Source organism: Oncorhynchus mykiss, chromosome 21 (assembly GCF_057628025.1).
Source record: "Oncorhynchus mykiss isolate SJ-2025 chromosome 21, ASM5762802v1, whole genome shotgun sequence".
NCBI lineage: Eukaryota > Metazoa > Chordata > Actinopteri > Salmoniformes > Salmonidae > Oncorhynchus > Oncorhynchus mykiss.
In genome coordinates this window covers 40,627,124-40,652,185 of record NC_143042.1, presented here as the reverse complement: position 1 = coordinate 40,652,185, position 25,062 = coordinate 40,627,124, and the positions used below count along the sequence as shown (strand labels likewise).

At 43.4% G+C, this 25,062-nt stretch overlaps 2 protein-coding genes and 1 pseudogene across 7 annotated transcripts; 1 reads left to right on the top strand and 2 right to left on the bottom strand.

Annotated features, from left to right (window-relative positions):
• Nucleotides 1–9,438: 9,438 nt before the first annotated feature.
• Nucleotides 9,439–16,950, top strand: LOC149973249 (somatostatin-1B-like; annotated as a pseudogene).
• Nucleotides 10,330–16,060, bottom strand: LOC110500597 (thyroid receptor-interacting protein 6). 5 transcript variants are annotated; one of them, XM_036958005.2, is made up of 10 exons: nt 15,962–16,060; nt 15,410–15,599; nt 14,964–15,100; nt 14,613–14,726; nt 13,868–14,443; nt 13,603–13,699; nt 13,279–13,448; nt 12,904–13,082; nt 12,163–12,283; nt 10,330–12,019 (listed from the first exon to the last, which is right to left on the bottom strand). In XM_036958005.2, the coding sequence occupies exons 2-10, from the start codon at nt 15,588–15,590 to the stop codon at nt 11,888–11,890; spliced, it is 1,707 nt and encodes a 568-aa protein (XP_036813900.2). In that variant the 5' UTR covers nt 15,591–15,599; nt 15,962–16,060; the 3' UTR covers nt 10,330–11,887. The 5 variants fall into 5 exon arrangements, with proteins under 5 accessions (XP_036813900.2, XP_036813901.2, XP_036813898.2 ...); XM_036958006.2 differs by having other exon boundaries at nt 15,833–16,045; XM_036958003.2 differs by having other exon boundaries at nt 15,829–16,044.
• A 252-nt stretch (nt 16,951–17,202) lies between the features above and the next one.
• Nucleotides 17,203–23,990, bottom strand: LOC149973248 (thyroid receptor-interacting protein 6-like). Of its 2 annotated transcripts, none has more exons than XM_090214662.1 (10): nt 23,909–23,990; nt 23,336–23,543; nt 22,892–23,028; nt 22,553–22,666; nt 21,811–22,380; nt 21,487–21,583; nt 21,174–21,343; nt 20,785–20,963; nt 19,940–20,060; nt 17,203–19,789 (listed from the first exon to the last, which is right to left on the bottom strand). In XM_090214662.1, exons 2-10 carry the CDS (start codon nt 23,532–23,534, stop codon nt 19,664–19,666), a joined length of 1,713 nt encoding a protein of 570 aa, XP_090070788.1. In that variant the 5' UTR covers nt 23,535–23,543; nt 23,909–23,990; the 3' UTR covers nt 17,203–19,663. The 2 variants fall into 2 exon arrangements, with proteins under 2 accessions (XP_090070788.1, XP_090070789.1); XM_090214663.1 differs by having other exon boundaries at nt 19,562–19,789; nt 21,487–21,580.
• Nucleotides 23,991–25,062: the final 1,072 nt, after the last annotated feature.

The window sequence follows — 25,062 nt, the reverse complement described above, 5'->3', positions numbered from 1 at the left end:
CATTTCCGTGTGCAACATTATGTCAAACTATCTTTTCCCTTGACATGCAAAGTGTTTGTACCAGTTTTCTTCAGTAAAGGATAAAATAACAAAAACAAAGCTAAAACATGACTTAATTTTACATTTTTCATTATTCCCTTTCAGAGAAAAGAAACTGGTGCTCAAATGCTTAGTAAATCTGGGTCATAGTGTCACCTATTCCTAAACCAATGAGTTGCCTGACATGAATTGGCATGTCAGTGAATACAAATGATGATGATGTACGTGTAAATGTAAGGGCATTTGTCAACAATTGCTTAAGTACCACTGCCCATGAAACGTGTAATAAACTCAGATTATTATTTTTGCTTGCTTGCTACAAATTCAGTTGCCTTGAACACTTTCAAACCAGGTGCAGTTCAAAAGGATTCTGACCATACTCACTAGGCCATGGGTAAGTAGGGTGTGATTGATAGGGAAATATGACTTAAAACTACATGTACAGAGGACAATTAGCTGAGCCCCTTCAACAAGACAAATCGACAACCCCAACAAACCTGTTTAATCCAGTCTCTAAATCAGTTAATTCTAGCAACGTTACCTGTGCAAATTCCTCTCCAAAAGAGAGAAACCGGGCTGTGCTATGTGGGTAGAGATCCCAGACGCTCAATAAAGGTGGGGCACAGGTTCTGTTATTGAGTCAGCCTAGATGAGAAATGACTGTCTGCACAGGAGACTCATGGTGCATTGGCACCGGGCCACAATATCTCCCATTCTCTCACTTTCTCGCCTTTGCACTGAGACTGGCATTCTACTGACAACAGGAGAGGCGGTGGGGGGCGGCGCATTAGTCCTACCCACCAACGGTATACCCCATTCCATTTTAAGACACCATCTCCACTCTTCACAGGCAGGAGATGGTTGGTGAACAAAGCGACTTGCTGGAATTGAGAGGCTGGAGAAAGCGCATGCTCACATACACACACAGACACTCACATACACACCCAGACATACACACACACATTTCTCTATACCCACACACACACATTTCTCTGTACCCACACACACACGTTTCTCTATACCCACACACACGCACCTCTTTGTACCTTATCAGTGACTTACATGGGCCTTTCCTTTTGGGGGTTCAGGATTTCCACCTCCATGTATCCCGACTTGTTTCCCCGGCCGAGGTGCAGTCCTTGAGGGCCTCCATCGTTGGCCGCAACCTGTGGGAGTCCATGAAAGGTCCTGCTTGCATGCCATTGTACTGGAGACATCTTTTGACTAGGATATTGGTCTCTTTTATCCACTGAAAGAACATCCTTTAGCCATCTTGTCCACTTATTGACTATGTGTCTGTACGGACACTGTACAAGCTTGCAAACAAAAAGTAATTATCTTCAATAGCTTGGTGGTCCAAACTGTCTTATGGGACACAAAGTGACATGCCAGGTTAAGTGACATAATCGTAAACACCTAAACAGAGACAAATGATCTATCTTATCAGCGGCTATATTTAAACTTGTCTGGTCCACGCCTCAGCACTCAGTTTTTCTACGAGGGAAACATGGCTGTCTGCTTATCTTGTTTGGCTGCTGAGGGCTTGGAGTGTTGGCAGCAAGGGCTACCTTTCACAAATTGTCCCAAATGTTGGCAGGGGAGAGTTTATAAATACCTAACCTCTCTAATAAGAATTCATGTTGTGATAGAAAATGGATGGATGGCGCGACAGTTGGAGCGAAGGATGAAGCGAGGGATGGATGGATGACTTGTACAGAAATGGTGGCGCTACAGAGGGAAAGTGGAAACGAGGTCAATATACAAACATTGGGCACTTATAGAACATCATTGTTCAGCGTGAAACATCCATAACCACAGGCAACATGTATTGATCAGAGAACCCAGTCAAACATGAGGGCTTTCTTGGCTTTCTCTTTTACGGTAGGTCCCCTACCAGATGAGGGGTCTCACACACCATCAGCCAGGGATATTTTGATTACATATGAAGATAGGAATGTCAAACTTTAAACCAACTTGCCTAAATTATTTATTGAAGGCATTTCTTCTTGGACATTCTCAATGTGGCTATTTTTGACTTGACTCTCTAATGTCCTAGATAAAAATCCCTTTTAGGAAGGGTAAGCTCTTTAGATTTTTAGATATTATGTAAATACTACACTAAGTATTGAAACTGTTTTAAATAAATACTATATATACTATACTATACTATAAGGCAATACAATTCAAATAAATTGGTTCTCTATTCAATCTGTGTCGCTGAAGCTTTACAGATTGCGATTGAGCCGAGAAATGCAGGGTTTACCGTGAATTGTGTCTGCGCTAAAGCAGGAACATTGCCATTCAATTTTAATCACGCTGTAACGCTGAATGTCCGCGATACAGATTGAATAGAGCCCTTAGTCTTCTCCGTCATGAAAACATCCTATTCTCATTACCCAACCTCTGATGCATCGAACCTGTTTCTCCATGCCTCTCAGAATTGAAGTAATAAGATGAGCCAACTTCTTTCCATAAGATGTTATTTTATTGAAGGCAGAGGCAGGAGTGATCACCTGATCCAGAGGATAGTAGATGCATGCTGCCATCAGATTAGAGACAGAGCAGCAGTACAGAAGAGAAGAGCCCAGGGTCTAAGTGAGGGCCTGGTCGGGTTTAAATTGTTTTACTGCCTTTACACCTTGTAATGGGCCTTAGGTGGCCATGACATCTCGATTGGGTTTCTTTTCACCCTGAATTAGTTCTAGTGACGCATCAGGAGTACACTTACCTTAGCATTAGACTTGAGACTAAATTAAAGGGGAACTGCACAAGCTGATTTGGCGTCGTTTTTTTTGGCTTGCTCTTCAAGAACTGCTGGCGGCCATGACAGAGGCCAAGCGTGAGTTGGCTTGGGGGTGTGGTTTGATGTGGGTGTTTCTTGGGTGTGTCCTTGCCACCATCAAGACACACCCATCTGTCAGACCCCACTCAATCATAATAAACAAACCTCCTGCAGGTTGACGCCACATAGTCAGTTTTCAAAGGGATTAGTTGCATTTAAAGTGAAGTTAATAGTTCATGAGGGGCGGCAAGCAGCCTAGTGGTTAGAGCATTGAGAAAGTAACCAAATGGTTGCTGGATCTGAATCCCTGAGCTGACGAGGTAAAAATCTGTTGTTCTGAACAAGGCAGTTGACCCACTGTTCTCCAATAGTCCGTCAATGTAAATAAGAATTTGTTCCTAACTTAAAAAAACATCCACGGTTTGTTTTCAAGCTCTCTACAGTATGTGCCTACTTTGGTGAGTGTGAATCCCACTGCAGGCTCAGACGCTCCCTTACATTCAGAGTATGAACTGACTTTACAGAACTAGCATGTGGTTGGGAATGGTCCAGGACTCGCCGCCCTTGTAACACACAACTGATGATTGTGTTTTCGCCACCGCATGGATTCCAAATGCTTTGACTCCAAATGCTTTGACCCTTCCTCAGCGCTAGCTCCACACAGCCGTGTTACTCACACACACAGGAGAAGATGTTGCAAAGAAAACACAGCGTGACATGATTGTGATCGATGCAAGCTGTCCCAACGAAATCTCAGCATAATTTGGCGGATGGCATCAGGAGAAGAAAATGCATTAGCCAGAGACAGCTGTCGTCGTGGCGCCCGGGCAAAGGGGCTACTACGTTCTCCGCTTCTTATTTCAGATAGAGACAGGACAGACAATTAGAATGATTTACAGTTGGTGCCAAGACCACATTGAAGGCCATTCCCACATATGCAAAAACAAAGGCAAGGCTACCGGGGGCATAAATGGGGATCCTATAGTATATGAAGACACCTGTTGGTGGTAGCACCAGGCTAAACATTTTAAAAGTGCATATGGTTTTCCTTTAATTAATGAGCAAATGTAGCCTAACAATGGTTATTTTGACACTGTCAGCTGTTGTTACCATTGTACAAGTTCAAATAATAGAATATATACTAGATCTATGAGAAACAACAGTAAACATAATGAATTGATATTTGGTTCATTCCATAAAAAGAGTGCCCTTTGATATTTTAAATAGAAAATTGTGCACCAATATTGACTTTTAAAAGCCTGTTATTTTAAATTAAATGCCATTTAATATAGACCATATGGAGATGTCAAACCCAAATCTGTTTCACCTGTCCTGTGCTTCTCTTTACCCCCCAACAGGTGTCTCCCATTTGTCCCCATTATGTCCTGTGTATTTATACCTGCGTTTTCCATTATCTGTTGCCAATTTGTCTTGCCCTGTCTCATCGGTTTTGAGTGGCTGTAGTTGCTGTTTTCTAGTCCTGCCCTGCCCTGCCCTTCTGTACCTTTCTGACTCTGCCCTGGATTACAGACCTCTGCCGGCCCTGACCCTGAGCCTGCCTGCCTGCCGTACCATACTGACACTGCCCTGGATTAGTGACCTCTGCTTGCCCTTGACCTGTTGTTGGCCTGCCCCCTGTTTTGTAAATACACATCTGTGATTCGAATTGTATGCATTTGGGTCTAATCCTGAGTCCTGATAGGAGAAATCAGTCAATCAGATTGATTAAAGGCTTGCTAAATGAATAAAGGCTTAAAGGCTTGCTAAAGTCAAGCTTCTAACCCACTTAATCACAAAATGTCTCCAAGTTTCACCATCATTGTAAAGCCCTAATTATTGTGTTGCTTTGACAAAGCCGTTTCTGAAAAGCATTATTTATTTCATGTGATAAGTGATTAATTTATGTCTGTCCCTCATTTTAAGGTTAACCTTATATGAACTGAACTGTCATTTTAATATGGTGAAACAATTCCCTTTTAAATATAAAAAAATGAATAAACATTAAACTAAAAATAACTAATGGTAAGCGCATGCAGCCAAGCAATCCCCTTTGCTTCAGCCGCATGTTCACCACATACCAGGGACAAGCGTGCAGATCTCCTGCACTAAATGATGCCAGGTTAGAATGTAAGGATTATGTGCCTTTATTCTCTGGGAGAGGACTGCAGATGGTTTATTATCAATGTACATGTATGAGCCATATTTTGACACGTCGAGTCCAAAACGGGAGGTTTAAAAAAAACAATTTCATTTTCAATCTTCCATAGTTTCACTTTAAGGTTAGAAGTATAGATCCCCACAGTGGAGGTGTCATAATACCCATAAAACCTATAGGTCAAAAAAGTTTTTCTACCATTAATTTTCCTGTCGGGAATTTTAGAAACACTTAAAATAAGGGCTGTGTTTCGTGTAGGCTTATCCTGGCATGACGTTTTGAAACCATGTAAATCTCTTGGCCAAGGTAACTTTTATCAATATTTTTGGCTCTATTTACTCTCAGATTCGAACAGGCTTATTAGCATCAAAGTAGACATCATGCAAGACTACAAATCCCTGCAAGCTCCTGCACGTCATCTCTCGCTGATACCTTTGCTAACAGGTATTGTGTCCATTTAAAACTTGCACAAGACAGAATTGTCATTTTTAAAGAAATAGCCAATGTATTAATTCCTGAATTTAGCTAACAATAGAGAGTCAATCCAATTCTCACCTTTGCCTCGATTTGACAGTATCGTCGAGATCATCATGGCATTTGTAGTTCTTTATGACAGCCACATTAGCAGATAATTAGCATTTCATTTTTGGGGAGTAAATGCATGTAAATACATTGATAAAAGTCACCTTGTCCGAGAGAGATTTACACGGTTATCAAAACATCATGCCAGGGTAAGCCTACACGAAACAAAGTTCTTCTTTTAAATGTTTCTAAAATCCCCTATGGGAAAATGTATGGAGGAAAAACTATTGGAATCATTTCCTTGTTTGACCACTAGGTTTTATGGGTATTATGACTCATACTGTGTTACTCTATTAGAAAAGACAATAGCAGTGGTCAAAAATTGAGAGCAGGAGAACACTAGATGGCAGCAAACAAGGACTACACAGTAGATAAAACATAGCAGGAGGACAACAAGGAAATATGTTCACTAGACGACTGCAAAGGGACCACTAAGACTCTACAGGAATGGTGAGAAATCAATTAATTCATTTAAAATAGGGTAGGGTACCTAGTGGCCAGTAGTTTGTAAGTCCAAACATTTTCCCTTTGGGAAACAAAGACTACCAGATGGCAAGACACAAGTCCTTACACCATGGCGACCCTGCCTACCTAAAGGATATGAGTGTTGATCATGTTCCGGCCTCAATTAGAAAAACAGTATGTGATTGTACTGCATTGTACTGTCAGAAATAGTGGAGTCCTACAGACTAAAAAATAACATTTCCATGTAAAAGTTTATCACAGACATCCAAAAGATAGAAATCATTTATTTTATTGATATGATTTCTTAATATTCTTCCAAATATTTTGTCTTGTTCATTCTGTTGGAGAATTGTATTTCTAAATTGCTGTCCAAAGGTGATAGGCTATTTTTAGAGTACGCAATTGTAGAGACATTATCATATTCATTGCGATTGTAGGAAATCATAACTAGCATACCATGATGACAGGGAATCCCCTATCCACATCGAAGGGACAGAAGTGGAGAAAGTGGATATTTTTTATTTATTCAACGTACACATCAACGACAAACTGAAATAGTCCACCCACACAGACAGTGTGGTGAAGAAGGCGCAACAATGCCTCTTCAACGTCAGGAGGCTGAAGAAATGTTGCTTGTCACCCAAAACCCTGACTAACTTTTACAGATGCACAATCGAGAGCCTCCTGTTGGGCTGTATCACAGCCTGGTACGTCAACTGCTCCTCCCTCAACCGCAAGGTTCTCCAGAGGGTGGTGCGGTCTGCACAACACATCACCGGTGGCAAACTACCTGCCCTCCATGACACCTATAGCACCCGAACATCCACCCGAGCCACTGCCTGTTTACCCCGCTACCATCCAGAAGGCGAGGTCAGTACAGGTGCATCAAAGCTGGGACCGAGAGACTGAATAACAGTTTCTATCTCAAGGCCATCAGACTGCTAAACAGCAATCACTGACTCAGAGAGACTGCTGCCTACTTGGAGACCCAATCACTGGCCCCGTTAACAAATGGATCACTAGTCACATTAAACAATGCCACTTTAAATAATGCCAGTTTAATCATGTTTACTTATCTTACAGTACTCATATTATATGTATATACTGTATTTTATACCATCTATTGCACCTTGCTTATGCCACTCGGCCATCCATATATTTATCTGTACATATTCCCATTCACCCCTTTTGTGTGTTTTAGGTAGTTGTTGGGGAACTGTTAGATTACTTGTTACATATTACTGCACTGTCAGAACCAGAAGCACAAGCATTTCGCTACACTCACATTAACATTTGCTAAGCATGTGTATGTGACAAATAAAATGTGATTTGATTTGACCCGACCCTGGAAGGTGCATCACTATTTTACACTTTGAGGTCAAAGTGACACTGGAGATCTAGCACTGACATTCCACAACAACTACCTAATACATGCCAATCAAAGTAAAGGAATGGAATAAGAACAGGCCTTTCACAAAGCACTTGTGGCTGGAGTGGCAATTTTAATGTAACTGTGCACCAGTGGCATTTTGCACTTCAGTTGTGTACACTTTGTATAAACTTAGGTACAAATATACATAAAATATACTAAAAGCATACTAAGTATGTATTACAAGTATATTTGTAATACACTTACAGTATACCTAAAGTATACTTGTAACACATTCCAAGTATACTTTGTCAGTATGAAGAAAGTGTAACACAATATATGTAATTTAGCAGACGCTAGAGCAATTTACATTTATGTATAGGTGTCTCCTAGCCAATTAAACTTGAGCGGAGTTGAGTGGCGACTAGTGTGGTCGTACTGGAGCTCTGACGTTGCATAAAATGTTGTTTTATCAAAATCGACTGACTTCAGCACCCAAAGAATAGCCCCCAATTACACTTTGTTAATGGCTTGAGAGCAGGCAGCCAGCAGGCCGAACACTTATCATGGTGTCTCACCATCCACGCCATCTGTGGTTGTAATGAAGCCGCTGTGAGTCGAGAAGCAGGTGTAGGTGAAACGTTTAATAAAACAACAACCAAGTAGCAAGCCACGATAACAGAAGTGGAATACATGAACACAGGGGTAATACCAACTGAGGAAGGAACAAAGGGAGGGACCTATAAAGGGGAGGTAATCAGGTCCAGGTGTGAATTATGATGATGAGTGCCAGGTGCGCGCAATGATGAATCCCAGGACCGGTGGTTAGTATTCCAGCGACGTCGCCAGCCGGAGGCGAGGAGCCAGAGTAGACGTGACAGTGGCTTCGTAGTAGGACTCAGTCACTGGACTAGCTAGCTAGCTAGCTACTCTTCCCTACTACCAAAATGCAGCACCCACAAGGTGCCAGAAACCACACCACACAATAGTAATTCAGGAGTAGCCTTATAATTTATTCCATGATTCCATACGGTAATAGTCATCTGTCATCTCTTTCCACCTCTGCCTTCAGGCTTCTCTCCATCCGACAGTTGGCATAATCAAATCAAAACATTGCTAGCCAGCTAACTTCTGTCTTGAAAACGTGCGGGATTCAAATTATTCAGACTATAATAACAAGCTAAATAAATAGCTAATTAGTTACACAAAACGTTTGTAATGGAAAATGTTATACGACCTCACGGTGCCATGGCAACCACAGAACTCATTACGCTCCTCCTCTCTGGTGGATTGATCCACAATTCAACAACGCAATTAATAAATGCCATACACTATATGCTATCGGAAAAATAATAGCTTGGCTGTGTTTGTGAAGTTCTTAGATAACATTAGAATATTGAACAAATATATATTTCAAATAACAAAATAGCATTTTCATTAGTTTATGTTATTGAGGCTTGAATGGACAGTAGGCAGACCTTCCAATCAACATTTGAGTCACTTCATATAATTAGCAGCTCTGTGTGGGGCATCCGAACCACACATCATTCCAGATACACGCACCTGGGCTGGTGGGGCTAATCTCAACTGACACACACCACCACTGGGACTGGCTGAGAAGGACGTCAACCTCCATCCTCCTCTGGTAGCACCTTACACTGGACCAACGATAGACTGTGAATGAGTCTCAGATGGGGGTGCCTTTACTATTCCCAATAGGGTGCCATTTCAGACAGGGCCCTGGTCAAAAGTAGTGCACTGTACAGGGAACAAATCACATCCCTGTATTGGTCCAAGGGAGGGTGATCCAAGGATGAAGAAATCTATATTTTGAGGGCGCCAATGTTACGTGCAACTTCAACGGGGCTGTGTTTTGTATGTGGACCAAACAACCTTCCTTCTCTCAGATCCAGCCATTTGTTTTGTTCTCCACTCTAGGCTGGTTATTGTTGGACATCCAGTCTAAGATTATTGCTGCTGAATATAGCATTGAAGGACACAATCGATATACATTTGAATCAATAGTCAAACATACGGACAGGGTAGATGCTGTGTTCTCAGCTACAGGTGTTACTGGTGGCTCTGCTTCAGTGTTGCTAGCGAGGGTCAGCATCGCTCCACACAGAGATGTGCTAAATGCACTACAGAGAGCAGACACAACCAAGGACAAGGTGAGTCGCTGAATAACTTGTCAATAGCCTAATTTATTCCTAGTTCTTACATGAGTCCTTTGTCCAGATCTTCTCCACATTGATAGTGCCCACATTGTAGCCGTGCTAACGACACATGGTAAAATGTGTCTCATCCATCCAATATGTCTGCATTGTGAACAAATGTCCCTGGCCCTCCCTGCATTCAAATGATTTGGCATTCTTTCAAACCCCTCCATGTTGGATCATTTAATTTAAACTTCTTTAGGATTGGTGGGTCCCCTGCAGGACGGTTGAACTAACATCATGCTAATCGCATTAGCCTGAAGTTGTAAGTAACAAGAACATTTCCCAGTACATAGACATCTGATATTGGCCGAAAGATTACATTCTTGTTAATCTAACTGCACTATAACGCTATTGTTTGTGCACAGTTAAAATACACATTTGGGCAGTCTTGATACATTGAACAGAAATAATGGGTCATTGGATCAGACTTAAATTCTACACACGCACTGCTGCCATCTAGTGGGTGGGGGTCAAAGGGGTCTGAGCCTTGAGGTTAAAGACCTATTTCTTACAATGTCACAGGTACTGAAAATGACAGCTACTTAATTGGTTGCAATGTTGAAGACCTAGATTGGTTGTGCTCGACCTCAAATCAAATGAACTTAGTTCGATGTTCTACTAAGTATGTCGCCTTTCCATAGGTTGTCATGTGTAATAACACTGAATTGGTTGGGGACTAATACAGTGGGCTATCAAAAGACATACACATGGTGTAGTTTAATAAAATATGGTTTATTGTCTTTGATAATACTACAAACCGGCATTAAAGAAAAAAAAAAAGCAAATTATTCACACACCTACTTCATACGCAAGTCAAATTGTACAAACCTGCCCAGTCCATTCCTCAGACAATTATCATTATTCTGCAGTGGAACATAAAATTAAACAGTTACAAAGTGATGACCATTACCCTCATAATCACAAACATCTTAGTGACAATAGCAGTTAGTGAAAAATGCTGTTCAACACAGGGACCATAATGTGCTCATTGACCTATACGCTGAGAAGAATCAAATACTGAAACACATGATTCTGGACAAAGAAAACAATATAATTGATTTTAAGGGTATTTTAGTCAGAAGAGAGGCTTCAAAACATACTAGCAGTTTCTACATTAAAACAAAGACAGCGGGATGGAGAATCTCAAGGAGAAATTACAACACAATGTGTGAATAACTACAATGTCGCAGAGTTACTTAAACACGGCCAACAAAGCAAACTCCTAATGCTAAGCTTACACGTGACAAGCATGGAGATTCCCCTTTCTCAGTAAGAAGAGCATACTTTACTGCGCCGCATTCATCTTCATATTAAAGTAGAAAATCAACCCAAGTGTTAAAAGGAAAAATATCTAAAAAGCACTTTCACATATTAAAAGATAGGGTTTGGACTGGTATACAAGCAACATTCTCTGAAACGCAGTACCAGTTGTGTTTACAAATCACTGTCCTGCAGAATAAAATGTGTTACGTTCTGACATGTGGTTCAAGATTTAATTATATTGACAGATTAAGTTACGTAGTAACATCCAATGAGATCAAAGCAATGACGTCAGTGATCTTGTTCGCTCTAATCAATCTTCCTAAAAACTCAATTCACTGCACAACACACTGACTACACCCACTTGGTCTTCAATGAAAGGTCTCCAAACACATTCACTCCACAACCAAAAACACCTGCAATATAAACTCAGTCACAGAAATACTTTGCATATGTGCACTTTGTTTATGAGGCAGTTCAGGACGGTTATTGACTTTAGTGGTATACAAAATATATGTTCCAATACCTGGACTGGTCAGTTACCCCACAGCCAGGAAGACACAGTATTCCTCATTATCCTCAATATCACCTCATTTTCCTACTTATCCTCCACAACATCAATATCTCCACAATGTCAATCCCATCGGTGTCTGGCAGGATGGTGTGTGTGAGGGTGCGCAACATGCAGGAAAGTGTGTGTGAGACAATGTGCAACATGCAGGATAGTGTGAGATGAGCAGTGGTGCAATCAAAGGTTTGAACAGGGAGGGGGGGGGGGGGTAGTGCAGCCCTCAGCTTTATTCTTCAGATGCCCAAAGATAAGCCATGAGCTGATAAAAGTGAAGGGGGATGAAGTTGTTCTTTGACACTGATCTCAAGTCAGTTTAACATCTCCCCTTGTTAAGGTTCATTCCAGATCTGTTTTTTAGGCCAACTTTTACCCCAGAGGAGGTGAAAGTAATGGAAGGGTTGAGTGGGGGTCATCGGTTAAAGGTCAGAGGTGACTTCCTAGTTGGTTAGCAGTCAGTTGAGATTTTGGCTGAGGGGTTCAGGATGTGCTGGGCGCTGCAGCCCTTACACAAGATGTGACCGTCCAGGGGGTAACAGCATCGCTCCTCACCCTCAGAGGACAGGAGCAGACCACACTCCTGGAGGGGACAAAGAAAATCCACAGGGTCAATCCAGGAACACTGGATTAGGTGCAACTGAGGGGGTTTGTGTACATTTGATGTGATAGCCTGCCAACATCATTCAACTTGAGTGACCTGTTTAACTAACAGTGACCACTCACCTCACACACATAGCAGTTGACGTGGAAGTTGCGGTCCAGCGCCACTATACTGATAGTCTCATCCTGGCCCGGTCCGGGAATGATGGCCTGGCCACACACTGAGCAGCGAGGGGCAAACTTCCTGTGTAGGACAGGAAGCACCAGTGTCAACACTAACAATAAACAGATAATCGTTCCAAAAGACTCATGTCTAAAACTTAAACTCGTAAAGTGCAATTTAGTTTTAGTCATGAGTATTGGACAGATATCGGATTGTTGTGCTAGTGTTTCAGTTGATTGCCTGCCTAAAGTAAATCAGTGGCGCAGCAGTATAAGGCACTGCTTTAGGCGTCACTGAAGACCAGGGTTCGAGATCTGTGAGGCGGCACACAATTGGCCCAGCATCATCCGGGTTAGCGGAGGGTTTGGCTGGCACGGATGTCCTTATCCCATAGTGCTCTAACGACTCCTGTGGAAGGCCGGGAGCATGCACGCTGACACAGTCACCAGTTCTACGGTGTTTCCACCGACACATTGGTGTGGCGTGCTTCCAGGTTAAGCGAGCAGTGTGTCAAGAAGCAGCACGGCTTGGAAGGGCCGGGTTTCGGAGGACGCACGGCTCTCGCCTATCCCGAGTCCGTACGGGAGTTGCAGTGATGGGACAAGACTAACTGCCAATTGGATATGAAAATAGGGGTAAAAAAAAAAATAGTCAGTATCTGCCACCGAGTACTGTCAGTGTGGTCTATCCGTGTTTCTGACCTGTGGAAGTCGTCTATACAGTGAATCTGGGAGGTGGCGTCCACGGTGAAGGGCACGCCATCCAGGCAGCAGCCACACACAACACAGTTGAAGCAGCGCGGGTGGTAGGCATTGCCCATGGACCACAGGACACGGTCCAGGATGGGCTTGGAGCACATGCAGCAGCGCTCTAGGACACTCTGAGGGGGGAGGGAGAGGGTTGGCACAGGTTCAGACAGAATAGTGTGAATGAAAATCCAATAGATAAGGATAGACTGCAAGAGAGCAAAAGAGATCAACTGATGAATTGAGAGAACACTACTAAAAGGAACTGTAGAACATAAAGAGACAAGCCTTCTCAATACAAAAAGAGGACAGTTAGTGACAGCCACTCACAATGTAACAGCTCCTGCAGTGGCTCTGCTTGTCAATAGCGTAGAAAGGTTGCCCCCGGAGATGAGCCTGGCAGGTGACACAGGTGAAACAATCCACATGAAACACCTGCTCCATGGTGATACAGTCGCTGCCGTCATCAAGGACTTTGTCGCCGCAACGTGCACAGCAACCTGGAAGTATGGTGGGAAAGGGGAGAAGCGAGGAGACAAATGGGAGGGACATATTGTGGAATTCAACTGAGTCGCCCAAGGGGAAATTATGATGTAAATAACAGCCGAGGCAACAAAGGACATGCAATTTTATTAGAAAGAAATCGGAACATACCAAAGTCTTCCTCTGTCGGGGGATGATTCATGTCATACACAAACTTCTTAGTGGGCTGGCCCAACTCTTCCTCTGGCCTCGAAGCTGCTGTCCCCTGCTGGACAAATATGAATATTTTCCAGAAAAATCATAGAGATTTTACTTTCCCATTTAGATCCGTGAAACCAAGAGACTGAAGATACAAGTATTCAAAAAAGGACCATAGTTTACCTTAAAAAAAAAAGAGACACCACAAACATTAGATGTCTGAACTCCAGACACTCACCTTGCTGGGCTGATAGGTGGAGCTTGGTGCCGAGCCTGACTGGTGAGTTTCTGTGACTCCATTGGATGTGGGGCACTGGTTATCTCTCCCTCCAAACCCTGCGGCACTCCCCTTGTAACCCCTCTCAGAGTGCAGCTCCTGGACTTGGGATGCAGGGTGGGGAGGGAACCAGCCCTGGGGGCCAGTCTGATTCTTGGGCGGGGACCACAATGCATGCTGGCGGTGTGGGGGAGGGGTGTAAGCCTGCCCAGCTTGCCTACCAGTCTGGAAGTAGGTGACAGTTTGGGCTGTTTTGACCTGAAAACTGAACCTTGGGCCAGTATGGGTGGAGGCGGTATTGTAGGAGGCAGGGACAGGCTGGGGGTAGGATTTGGAGACCTGGGTGTCGTTGTCATCTGGCTGGGGGAAGTACTGGAGACCCTGGTGGGGATCACTGGGGTTCGGGGGTGTAGAATGGTCCGTGGACTGAGGTGGGAAACCCATAAACGGCTCTCCCTGAGATGGGGCTCCTGGCTGGGCTGAGGGTCTGTAGTGGTCCCCCAAGATGTATTTGTTGTAAGGCACATTGTGGTACAGCTGCGAAATAATGGATAATAATTTTATGCATTCCTTACAAACCAAGGCATAAATATCCAGAGGACCCAGTGAAACACTTTCAGACAGATAGGAAAATACAAAGTCACATGTTTATGTTTTGGAGGAATCGTTTACTCCACAGTCCAATGTAGTCAGTCAGGTAGACTACCTGTGTGCCGTTTAGTGTATGGCTGTCCTGATCAGCCAGCATGCAGGCGAGTGAGTCAATCTCTGCATCACTGCTGGAGTGGTGTCCAATCAGCTTCTCAGGAGTTACCCAGTGCTGGAAAAAAAAGATGGGTGCCTTCATAAATAATGTCAGAACAGGAGGAGATGGATAGGTAGAGGAAGTGTAGAAAAGTGTTTGTCCCAATACATTTTTATTTGAATATTCTGAGCAATTTCAGGCTCCATAACAAAATTACATTACTACAAATCTTTGCCTGGAAACTACACCAAACACCAGAGAACTGGACCAAGACAGTGAGAATTCCAGGCTACAGATGCAATTACAACCTACCATCAGCTGGTAGCGTTCCATGTGAAGGTTCAAGGATTGGTCTTCATCGAGACCTTGGGGAGGTGGTTGGTAGTAGTGGTCATTAGATTTAGGGTAAAACCCTGGGTCCTCTTGGTGGTGGTGCTGCATGGGCCCAGCTGTAGAACACATACAAAACAGTGCACTTTACATTTACAAACAAGACTTAGTAACCACAGGGTACACACTTAACATTAATCACATGACAAACGTTTATTTACATCAAGATGTTTATTTACATCAAGAACTAATCACCAAAGGTGTTGATGTACTCAGTAGTGTGTCAGGTCCAACGCTCTACTACAAGGCTTGAGCTACAGAATAACGGACCGCTGATTTTCACAATAGTCCATCACAAGTTCTCATTATAGCAAGGTTTCACACAAGACAAGCCCAGTGTAATGTAAGGCCCACCACTGTGTTCTTACCTGTGGGTCCAGTAGCCATTCCTCCTTCGGTCTGGTCATAGACCACATACTTGGGCCGGGTGTCTGAGGAGACCTTTTTGGGCGGCTGTCTGTACACGGCTGGTCCAGAGTCGGACATCTGGGGGACGGGTCTCTCCGGGCTACCAGGAGTCTTCGGAGGCAGCCGGCTAGGACCAGACATGTCAGGGTTCTGAAAAAAAGGTTGTCGTGATTAAACAGTTACACGATAACAAAACACTTGCATGTTGGTAATAATAAGATTCTCATAAGAATTTTTTTTTTAAAAGATGCACTAATATTTTGGCAAGAAGATTTCCTGTCACTGCCACACCAACATACTTGCTGATTGCATATTTAGGTCACAGGTAAGCACTGAAAATCCAAAGATGCTTCAACCTGGATTTCTTATGTCAACTCACATACGCAGTTAAACAATAGGCTTATAGTTGAGAAGCAGGAAGACAGCGACACTCCCAACCATCAGGGAATTCCAGCAGACAGAGACAAGAGTATACCACAAAGCAGGTTCAATGAGTTAAGCAGCTAACTTGCCTAAATAGTCAGAAAGAATGGTTATTCTTTGGAAAGAACCTTGAAATGGGTAATGGGCTGATTCAGAGCTTCCCTGGGTGCAAGTTTTTTATTTTTACCCTAGCATTACACAGCTGATACAAATAATCAAAGCTTGATGAGTCAGTTATTGGAATCAGCTGTGTAGTGCTAGGGCAAAAGCCAAAACATTCACCTGGGGGCGGGGCATGACCGTGTTTGGGAAACCCTGGTCAATTGACTCAATAACTGAAACATATCTAAGTTTAACTTCCTTAATGAACCAGAAATTTCTGATTGTTTATCAAAGTTAGCTATCTCATTGATCCAGCTATGTAGTATACCACTATGTTCCACAGAGTGAACCAACACACACTCAAAAAAACCGCATAATCCCACAAGTGCGAGATCTATGGCTTGTGCCACAAGGACAAAGGATGCATGTTAGAACCAGGTTTAAACATGTTAGAACCAGGTATTCCACAGAAAGTGTGTATATTGTTTTTTATTCATTCTTGAAAGATTTTCTGTAATATTGTCAACTCAAAAATGATACCATTTCAAGAGGACTGGTCAGATTAAATGACCGTAACTTGTACTTGTTAAATGATTTCATGAAGCTTCTAATGTCTTGGTCCTTGAATAACTGACAGAAGTGGTCCCATGAAAACCCATCATGTTATGGAGTCTGGCAACAAAGAAGATCAAGTATATATGGCCATATCCATGGTGCCAGTGGTTTCTGTAGTTGTATTTTATTCTATTGTACTCTACAGGACCTCTCCCACATCCTCCTGCTGAAGATGTTGGACCTGATGACCACAGTAGCAGGGGAAAACGAGGTTCTACCAGACCTGGAGGCAGCACTCTGGGTGAGGTCGGAGGTGGTGCGCCAGCTACCCCTCAACCAACGGGAACGCAAGGCAGGATGCCGGAACTTCTATTGGAAGACCTTCACATCATGTTAGCCCGCCTCCTCACCATCACCAAGCAGCCCCTCTTCTTCCCGTTGGATCATTTAAAGACCTATTTCTTACAATGTCACACAGGTACTGTAAATTACCACTACTTGTTTTGTTGCATTGTTTAAGACCTAGAATGTTGGTTATGCTTGAACTCAAAATCAAATAAACTTTGGAGAACATTAAGCTAAGTATGGTGCCTTTCCATAGGTTGTCATGTGTAATAATACTGAATAGGTTGGGGTCTAGTACAGCGGTCTATCAAAAGACATACACATGGTGTAGTTTGATGAAAAATGATGGTTTATTGTCTATGTAGTATGATCAATTGGCATTAAAGGGGGGGAAAAAAGCTAATAATTCACACACCTACTTCTAACTTGAGTCAAATTGTACAAACCACCTGCTCAGTCTATTCCTCTCATGCATAAATATGATTATTCTGCAGTACTTATCAATAAAATGTTGTGGAACAAATTTACACAGTGAAAAACAAAGTGATGACCCTTACCCTCATAATCACAGATAAACATCAACTTTGTGACAATAGCAGCACAACAGGAGTTGAAATAAATAAGTGAAAAATGCAACTTATAGGGCTCAAAACAAGGACCTTCGTATCATTGTGCTCATTGACCTATACTCTTAGAAGAATCAAATACAGAAACAAAACATGATTCTGGACAAAGAAAACAATATAATTGATATTTTAAAGGGTCTTGTAGTCAGAAGGGAAGCTTCAAAACCATCAAATCATACTAGCAGTTTTTACATTCAAAACAGATGACAGCGGGATGAAGAATCTCTAAGACACTTTCAACACAATGTGTGAATAATTCAAATGTTAGAGTTACTTAAACATGGCCGATAGTGCTTTGACGGGGATTAGCAGCACAAATCATACTCCTAAGGCTAAGCTTAAGCAAAAACCCATAATGAACACAAGAGGACATTCTCAGCCCACGTGGCCAGTATGGAGAACCCGGTTTCTCAGTAAGACAATGGCAAGCAGACTTCATTGTGCCTTAGTCATCATTGTAAAGTATCAAAAATCAACCCAAATGTTAAACAAGGAAAAATATTTAAAAAGCGCATTCACATTTTTTAAAAAAGAGGGAGTTTGGACTGGTATACAAGTAACGTATACTCTAAAATGCAGTACCAAATATCATTATGGAAATCACTGTCCTGTGTTATAAAATATGATGTTATGACATGTGGTGCCAGATATCATTATATGAAAGCCTGCATAAGGGCTCTCGAGTGGTGCAGCGGTCTAATGCACTGCATATCAGTGCAAGAGGCGTCACTACAGTCCCTGGTTCATTTTCAGGCTGTATCACATCCGGCCGTGATTGGGAGTCCCATAGGGCAGCGCACAATTGGCCCAGCGTCATCCGGGTTCGGCTGGGGAAGGCCGTCATTCTAAATTAGTGTGGTTAACTAGTAAAATAAAAAAGGTTGCATTGAAAATCAAAACTGTTAAGATCAAAGCATTAACTTCAGTGATCTCGTTCTCTAACCAATCTTTCTTACCATCTATTTTCTAAAAACTCTTCACTGCACAACACTGACTACACCCACTTGGTCTCCAAACACATTCACTCCACAACCAAAACCACCTGCAATATAAACGCAGGTCACAGAAATATTTTGCATATGTGCACTTTGCTTATGAGGCAGATCAGCACGGTTATTAACTTTAGTGGTATACAAAATATATGTTCCATTATCTGGACTGTTACCCAACAGCCAGGAAGACATTGTATTCCTCATTATCCTCTTCCTCAATATCACCTCATTTTCCTACTTATGATCCTCCACATTGTGAATATCTATCAATCTTTATTTTCCATGGAGCTCCTTCCATGTCCCACCTGGGTCTGGCAGGATAGTGCGTGACAGACAGTGTGCAACATGTAGGATAGTGCGTGACAGACAGTGTGCAACATGTAGGATAGTGCGTGACAGACAGTGTGCAACATGTCGGATAGTGCGTGACAGACAGTGTGCAACATGTAGGATAGTGCGTGACAGACAGTGTGCAACATGTAGGATAGTGCGTGACAGACAGTGTGCAACATGTAGGATAGTGCGTGACAGACAGTGTGCAACATGTAGGATAGTGCGTGACAGACAGTGTGCAACATGTAGGATAGTGCGTGACAGACAGTGTGCAACATGTAGGATAGTGCGTGAGAGATGAGCAGTGATGCAACCAAGGGTTTGGGGTAGTGCAGCCCCTGCTGCCAGCAGGTCAGGGGCTCTATACAGTACTGCTATGGGACTGAGGGGTAGGGGATAGGGCGTAGTAGAAAGGGAGCAGGGGGTCGAGAATATATATGTGATAGTGTAAAGCAGAGGATAAAGAAAGGGGTCGAACTATTTGTCAATCCATGTTTCAATACCCTGTCTTGAACCTGTACAAATAAACCTGGTCAAGGGAAATTAAATAATGACGACTGTCAGATTGAGGTTCAATAGTAGGCCAACTACTACTGATTCCTCAGCTTTGGGCATCTGAAGTATAAAGAAAGGCTATGAGAGGATAAAAGTGAACTGGGATGACGTTACCCTTCGACACTGATCTCAAGTCAGATTAATATTTCCCACTTGTGGTTATGAATAAGAGTATAACTGATTCCAGATCTATTACTTAGGGCAACTTCTACCGCAGTGCAGATTAAAGTAATGGAAAAGTCATTGGTTAAAAGTCAGAGGTGACTTCCTAGTTGGTTATCAGTCAGTGGAGATTTTTGGGTGAGGGGATCTGGATGTGCCGGGCACTGCAGCCCTGACATAGGATGTGACCATCCAGGAGGTAACAGACTCGCTCCTCACCCTCAGAGGACAGGAGCAGACCACACTCCTGGAGGGGACAGAGAAAACAAGGTCAATCCAGGAACACTGGATTAGGATCAACTGAGGGGGCTGTGTACATTTGATGTGAAGGCCTGCCAAACTGTGAACATCATTCAACTTGAGTGACCTATTCTAGTAACACACAGTGACCACTCACCTCACACACATAGCAGTTGACGTGGAAGCTGCGGCCCAGCGCCACTATACTGACCGCCGCATCCTGGCCCGGCTCAGGCACGATGACATGGCGACACACTGAGCAGCGAGGGGCAAACTTCCTGTGTGGGACAGGAAGCACCAGCGTCAACAATAACAGAGCTCAGAGGGTGGAAAACTAACAACAATCAGATATAATAAATCTGTCCAATAGACATGTGTAAAACTTGAAATCTCAAAGTGTAATTCAGAGATTAATTGATCAAGTAATCTCTGAATTACACTTAACGAGTTTAAGTTTTAGACATGGGTCTATTGGACAGATTATTATATCTGATTGTTGTGCTAGTGTTCCATTTGATTACATTCCTAATGTACAGTCAGTGGTCTCCTGAGTGGAGCAGCAGTCTAAGGCACTGCTTGAGGCGTCACTAAAACTAGGGTTCGAGACCAGAGAGGTGGAGCACAATTGGCCCAGCGTCGTCCGGGCTAGGGGAGGGTTTGGCTGGCATGGATGTCCTTATCCCATCGCACTCTAACGACTCCAGCTGCAGGCTGGGAGCATGCACGCTGACACCGTCGCCAGTTCTACGGTGTTTCCTCCGACACATTGGTGCAGCGGTCTTCCGGGATACATGAGCAGTGTGTCAAGAAGCAGTGCGGCTTGGCGGGGTCGTTCCGGATGACGCACGGCTCTCAATCGTCGCCTCTCCCGAGACAGTTTAGGAGTTGCAGCGATATGACAAGACTAACTACCAAGTGGATATTGAAATTGAGGGTAAAAAAAAACTAAAAGTAAAGTCAGTATCTGGCGCTGAGTAAGTGTGGTCTATCCGTGTTGCTGACCTGTAAAAGTCGTCCATGCAGTGGATCTGGTAGGTGGCGTCCACTGTGAAGGGCACACCATCCAGGGAGCAGCCACACGCCACGCAGTTGAAGCAGCGCGCATTGTAGGCCTTGCCCATGGACCGCAGGACACGGTCCAGGATGGGCTTGGAGCACATAAAGCAGCGCTCTAGGATACTCTGAGGGGAGAGGGAGAGGGTTGGCACAGGTTCAGACAGAATAGTGCGAGTGAGAATCCAATAGCTACGGATATAGATGGCAAGAAAGAACAAAAAAGATGGAGATACACTGATGAATTGAGAGAATACTGCTTAAAAATAAATGTAGAACAAAAGAGGGAGAAGAGCCTTCTCAATACAGAAAGATAACAGTCAGTGACAGCCACTCACAATATAACAGCTCTCGCAGTAGCTCTGCTTGTCCAGGGCGTAGAACGTTTTCCCCCGGAGATGGGTGTGGCAGGTGATGCAAGTTATACACTCCAGGTGGAACACCTGCTCCATGGCGATACAGCCACTGCCGTCGCCAAGGACGTCGTTGCCGCAACGTGCACAGCGACCTGGTAGTATGAATAGAAAGGGGAGAAAAGGGACATATTGTGGCATTGAAATTAACTGTCACAAAAGGGGAAATGATGATGTAAATAACAGTCCAGTCAACACAAAGGACATACAATTTTATTAGAAAGAAATTGGAACATACCAAAGTCTTCCTCTGTAAGGGGATGATTCATGTCATACACAAACTTCTTAGTGAGCTGGACCAACTCCTCCTCTGGCCTCGGAGCTGCTGTCCCCTGCTGGACAAATATATGAACATTTTCCAGAAAAGTCAGCATAGAGATTTTACTTTCCCATTTAGATCAGTGAAACCAAGAGACTGAAGATACAAGTATTCAAAAAGGACCATAGTTTACCTTAAGAGGCTCCAAAAACAGTAGACGTTTACATTGATGGAAGCATCTTGCTGCAAAATTAAGCTTATCCGCCCCTAAAGGAAAGAAGAAAAAAAACTCCAGACACTCACCTTACTGGGCTGATAGGCGGAGCTTGGTGCCGAGCCTGACCCTGATTGATGAGTCTCTGGGCCTCTATTGGACATGGGCCACTGGGTGACTATCCCTCCAGACCCTGCGACACTCCCCTTGTAACCCCTCTCAAATTGCAGCTCCTGGACTTGGGATGCAGGGTGGGGAGGGAACCAGCCCTGGGGGCCAGTCTGATTCTTGGGTGGGGACCGCAACACGTGCTGGCGGGGTGAGGGAGGGGTGTAAGCATGCACGGCTTGCCTACCAGTCTGGGAGTAGGTGACAGGCTGGGCTGTTTTGACCTGGACACTGAACCTCGGGCCAGTAAGGGCGGTAGTGTAGGAGGCGGGGACAGGCTGGGGGTACCGTTTGGAGACCTGGGCATCGGTGTAGTGTGGCTGGGGGAAGTACTGGAGACCCTGTTGGGGATCACTGGGGTATGGGGGTGTACGACGGTACTGGGGTTGGGGGTGAGGGAGGAAACCCATGGACGGCCTGCCCTGAGCGGATGCTCCTGGCTGGGCTGAGGCTTTGTAGCGATCCCCTGAGATGTGGTCAGTGTCATTAAGCTACGAAAGAATGGAAAGGGACCATAAATATATATTTTATTATGCATTCCTTACAATGCAACTAATGACCGAGGCCTAAATATCCACAGGAGCCAGGAACACTTTCAGACAGATATGAAAATAATAAACAACGTCAAAGGTTTCTGTATTAAGATTCAGTCAGGTACCCTACCTGTGCACTGTTTTGTGGATGGCTGTCCAGATCGGCCAGCATGCATGTGAGCGAGTCAATCTCTGCATCACTGTTGGAGTGGTGTCCAATCAACTTCTTAGGAGGTCCCTGGTGCTTTAATGTAACAGGGTCACAACAGAAAAAGATGGATAGGTAGAAAATGTATAAATGGGAAAATGTGTCCCAATACATTTTAGTATTGGACATTATGAGCAATATCTGGCTTCATAACAATTTTACATTACTACAAATCTTTGCTTAGAAACTAAAATAAACACCATGGTGAAATGGACCAATAATCAGTGGGAATTCCAGGATACAGAAGCAATTACAACCTACCATCAGCTGGTAGAGCTCCATGTGAGGGTTCAATGATTGGTCTTCTTCAAGCCCTTGGGGAGGTGGTTGGTAGTAGTGGTCAATAGATTTAGGGTGAAACCCTGGGTCCTCTTGGTGGTGGTACTGCATGGGCCCAGCTGTAGAACACATACAAAACAGTGCACTTTACATTTACAAACAAGACTTAGTAACCACAGGGTACACACTTAACATTAATCACATGACAAACATTTATTTACATCCAGATGTTTATTTACGTCAAGAACTAATCACCAAAGGCGTTGATGTACTCAGTAGTGTGTCAGGTCCAACGCTCTACTCCAAGGCTTGAGCTACAGAATAACGGACTTCTGATTTTCACAATAGTCCATCACAAGTTCATAATAGCAAGGTTTCACACAAGACAAGCCCAGTGTAATGTAAGGCCCACCACCATGTTCTTACCTGTGGATCTTGTAGCCAAGTACCTAGTGGCCATTCCTCCTCCTCTGTTCTGGTCATGGACCACATACTTGGGCCGGGCGTCCGAGGAGACCTTCTTGGGCGGCTGTCTGTACCCGGCTGGTCCAGAGTCGGACATCTGGGGGACGGGTCTCTCCGGGCTACCCGGAGTCTTCTGAGGCGGCCAGGTAGGACCAGACATATCAGGGTTCTGAAAAAAAGGTTGTCGTGATTAAACTGTTACAATTTAAAACTATAACAAAAAACACTTACATGCTGGTATTAATAAGGTTCTTATAATAAAAAGAAAACAGCTGGACTGTCCTATTTTGGCAAGAAGATTTGTCACTGCCACACCAACTTGCTGTTTGCATATTTGTCACAGGTAAGCACTGGAACCCAGAGATGCTTCAACCTGGATTTCTTATGTCAACACACATTCGCAGTGTAACAATAGACTTATATTTGAGAAGCAGGAAGACAGCTCCATTCCCAACCATAAGGGAATTTCAGCAGACAGAGACAAAAGAGGGGTATACTAGAAAGCAGGATCAATGAGTTTGCCAACGAACTTGCCCAAAAAGTCAGAAAGAAACTTTAAAAAGGTATGGCCTGATTCAGGGCTTCCCAAACTCTGTCCTGAGGCCCCCTGGGTGCACTTCTTTTCTTTTTGCCCTGGCAATACACAGCTGATTCAAATAATCAAAGCTTGATGAGTCGGTTATTTGAATCAGCTGTGTTGTGCTAGGGCAAAAGCCAAAACATGCACCTGGGCAGGGGGCCAGGACTGAGTTTGGGAAACCCTAGTCTATTTGACTTAACAACCGAAAAAAAAACATATCTAATTTTAATTTTCTTAATGAACCAGAAAATCTACAGTTATTTCTGGTTGTTTATCAAAGTTAGCTGGCTAACTCATTGATCCAGCTATGTAGTATACCACTCTGTTCCACAGAGTACGCCAACACACACACACACACTCAAAAAACAAAATCCCACAGGTGTGAGACTTATTGCTTGTCCCACTATTACCCATGGGTCTGTATCCACTACAATAGTTATTGTCTCTGACATTTACGATCAACTCTAAATGATCCCAAATTAAGTTGTAGTGTATCGTATATGAAAGCATTGTGAGATGTTAAGTCTTTCAGTCTGACAAACCTGACGTTGGTAGCAGCAGGCTAAACATTTTAAAGGTGTATATGGTTTTCCTATAATTCATGAGCAAATGTAGCCTAACAATGGTTATTTTGACACTGTCAGCTGCTGTTCACATTGTTTCCTTTTGGCGATAGAGGAACAAGATCAAGTAATATAGTCTATAATAAACAACAGTAATCTTGTCAAATCAAATCAAATTGTATTTGTCACATGCGCTGAATACAACAGGTGTAGTAGACCTTACAGTGAAATGCTTACTTACAAGCCCAAAATGTAAAAGAAAATAGCTATAAAAAAGGTAAGAGATAAGAATAACAAATAATTAAAGAGCAGCAGTAAATGACAATATCGGTGCTATATACAGGGGTTACCGGGACATAGTCAATGTGTGGGGGCACCGGTGTCGAGGTAATTGAGGTAATGAGTACATGTAGGTAGATTTATTAATGTGACTATGCATAGATAATAACAGAGTAGCAGCAGCGTATAAGAGGGGTGTGGGGGCAATGCAAATAGTCTTGGTAGCCCTTTCATTAGCTGTTCCGGAGTCTTATGGCTTAGGGGAT

Bases quoted from the DNA above. Each gene is read 5' to 3' on its own strand.
- LOC110500597 (XM_036958005.2), bottom strand. From the start codon at position 15,590: ATGTCTGGTCCTAGCCGGCTGCCTCCGAAGACTCCTGGTAGCCCGGAG. The intron at 13,700-13,867 runs GTGAGTGTCTGG...ATATTTGTCCAG, and splicing joins CCACCTATCAGCCCAGCAAG to CAGGGGACAGCAGCTTCGAG. The intron at 13,083-13,278 runs GTGAGTGGCTGT...CTCCCCCCTCAG, and splicing joins ACTGCAGGAGCTGTTACATT to AGTGTCCTAGAGCGCTGCTG.
- LOC149973248 (XM_090214662.1), bottom strand. From the start codon at position 23,534: ATGTCTGGTCCTACCTGGCCGCCTCAGAAGACTCCGGGTAGCCCGGAG. The intron at 22,381-22,552 runs GTAGGGTACCTG...ATTCTTTCGTAG, and splicing joins ATCCACAAAACAGTGCACAG to CTTAATGACACTGACCACAT. The intron at 19,790-19,939 runs GTGAGTGGTCAC...TGTCCCCTCCAG, and splicing joins TCAACTGCTATGTGTGTGAG to GAGTGTGGTCTGCTCCTGTC.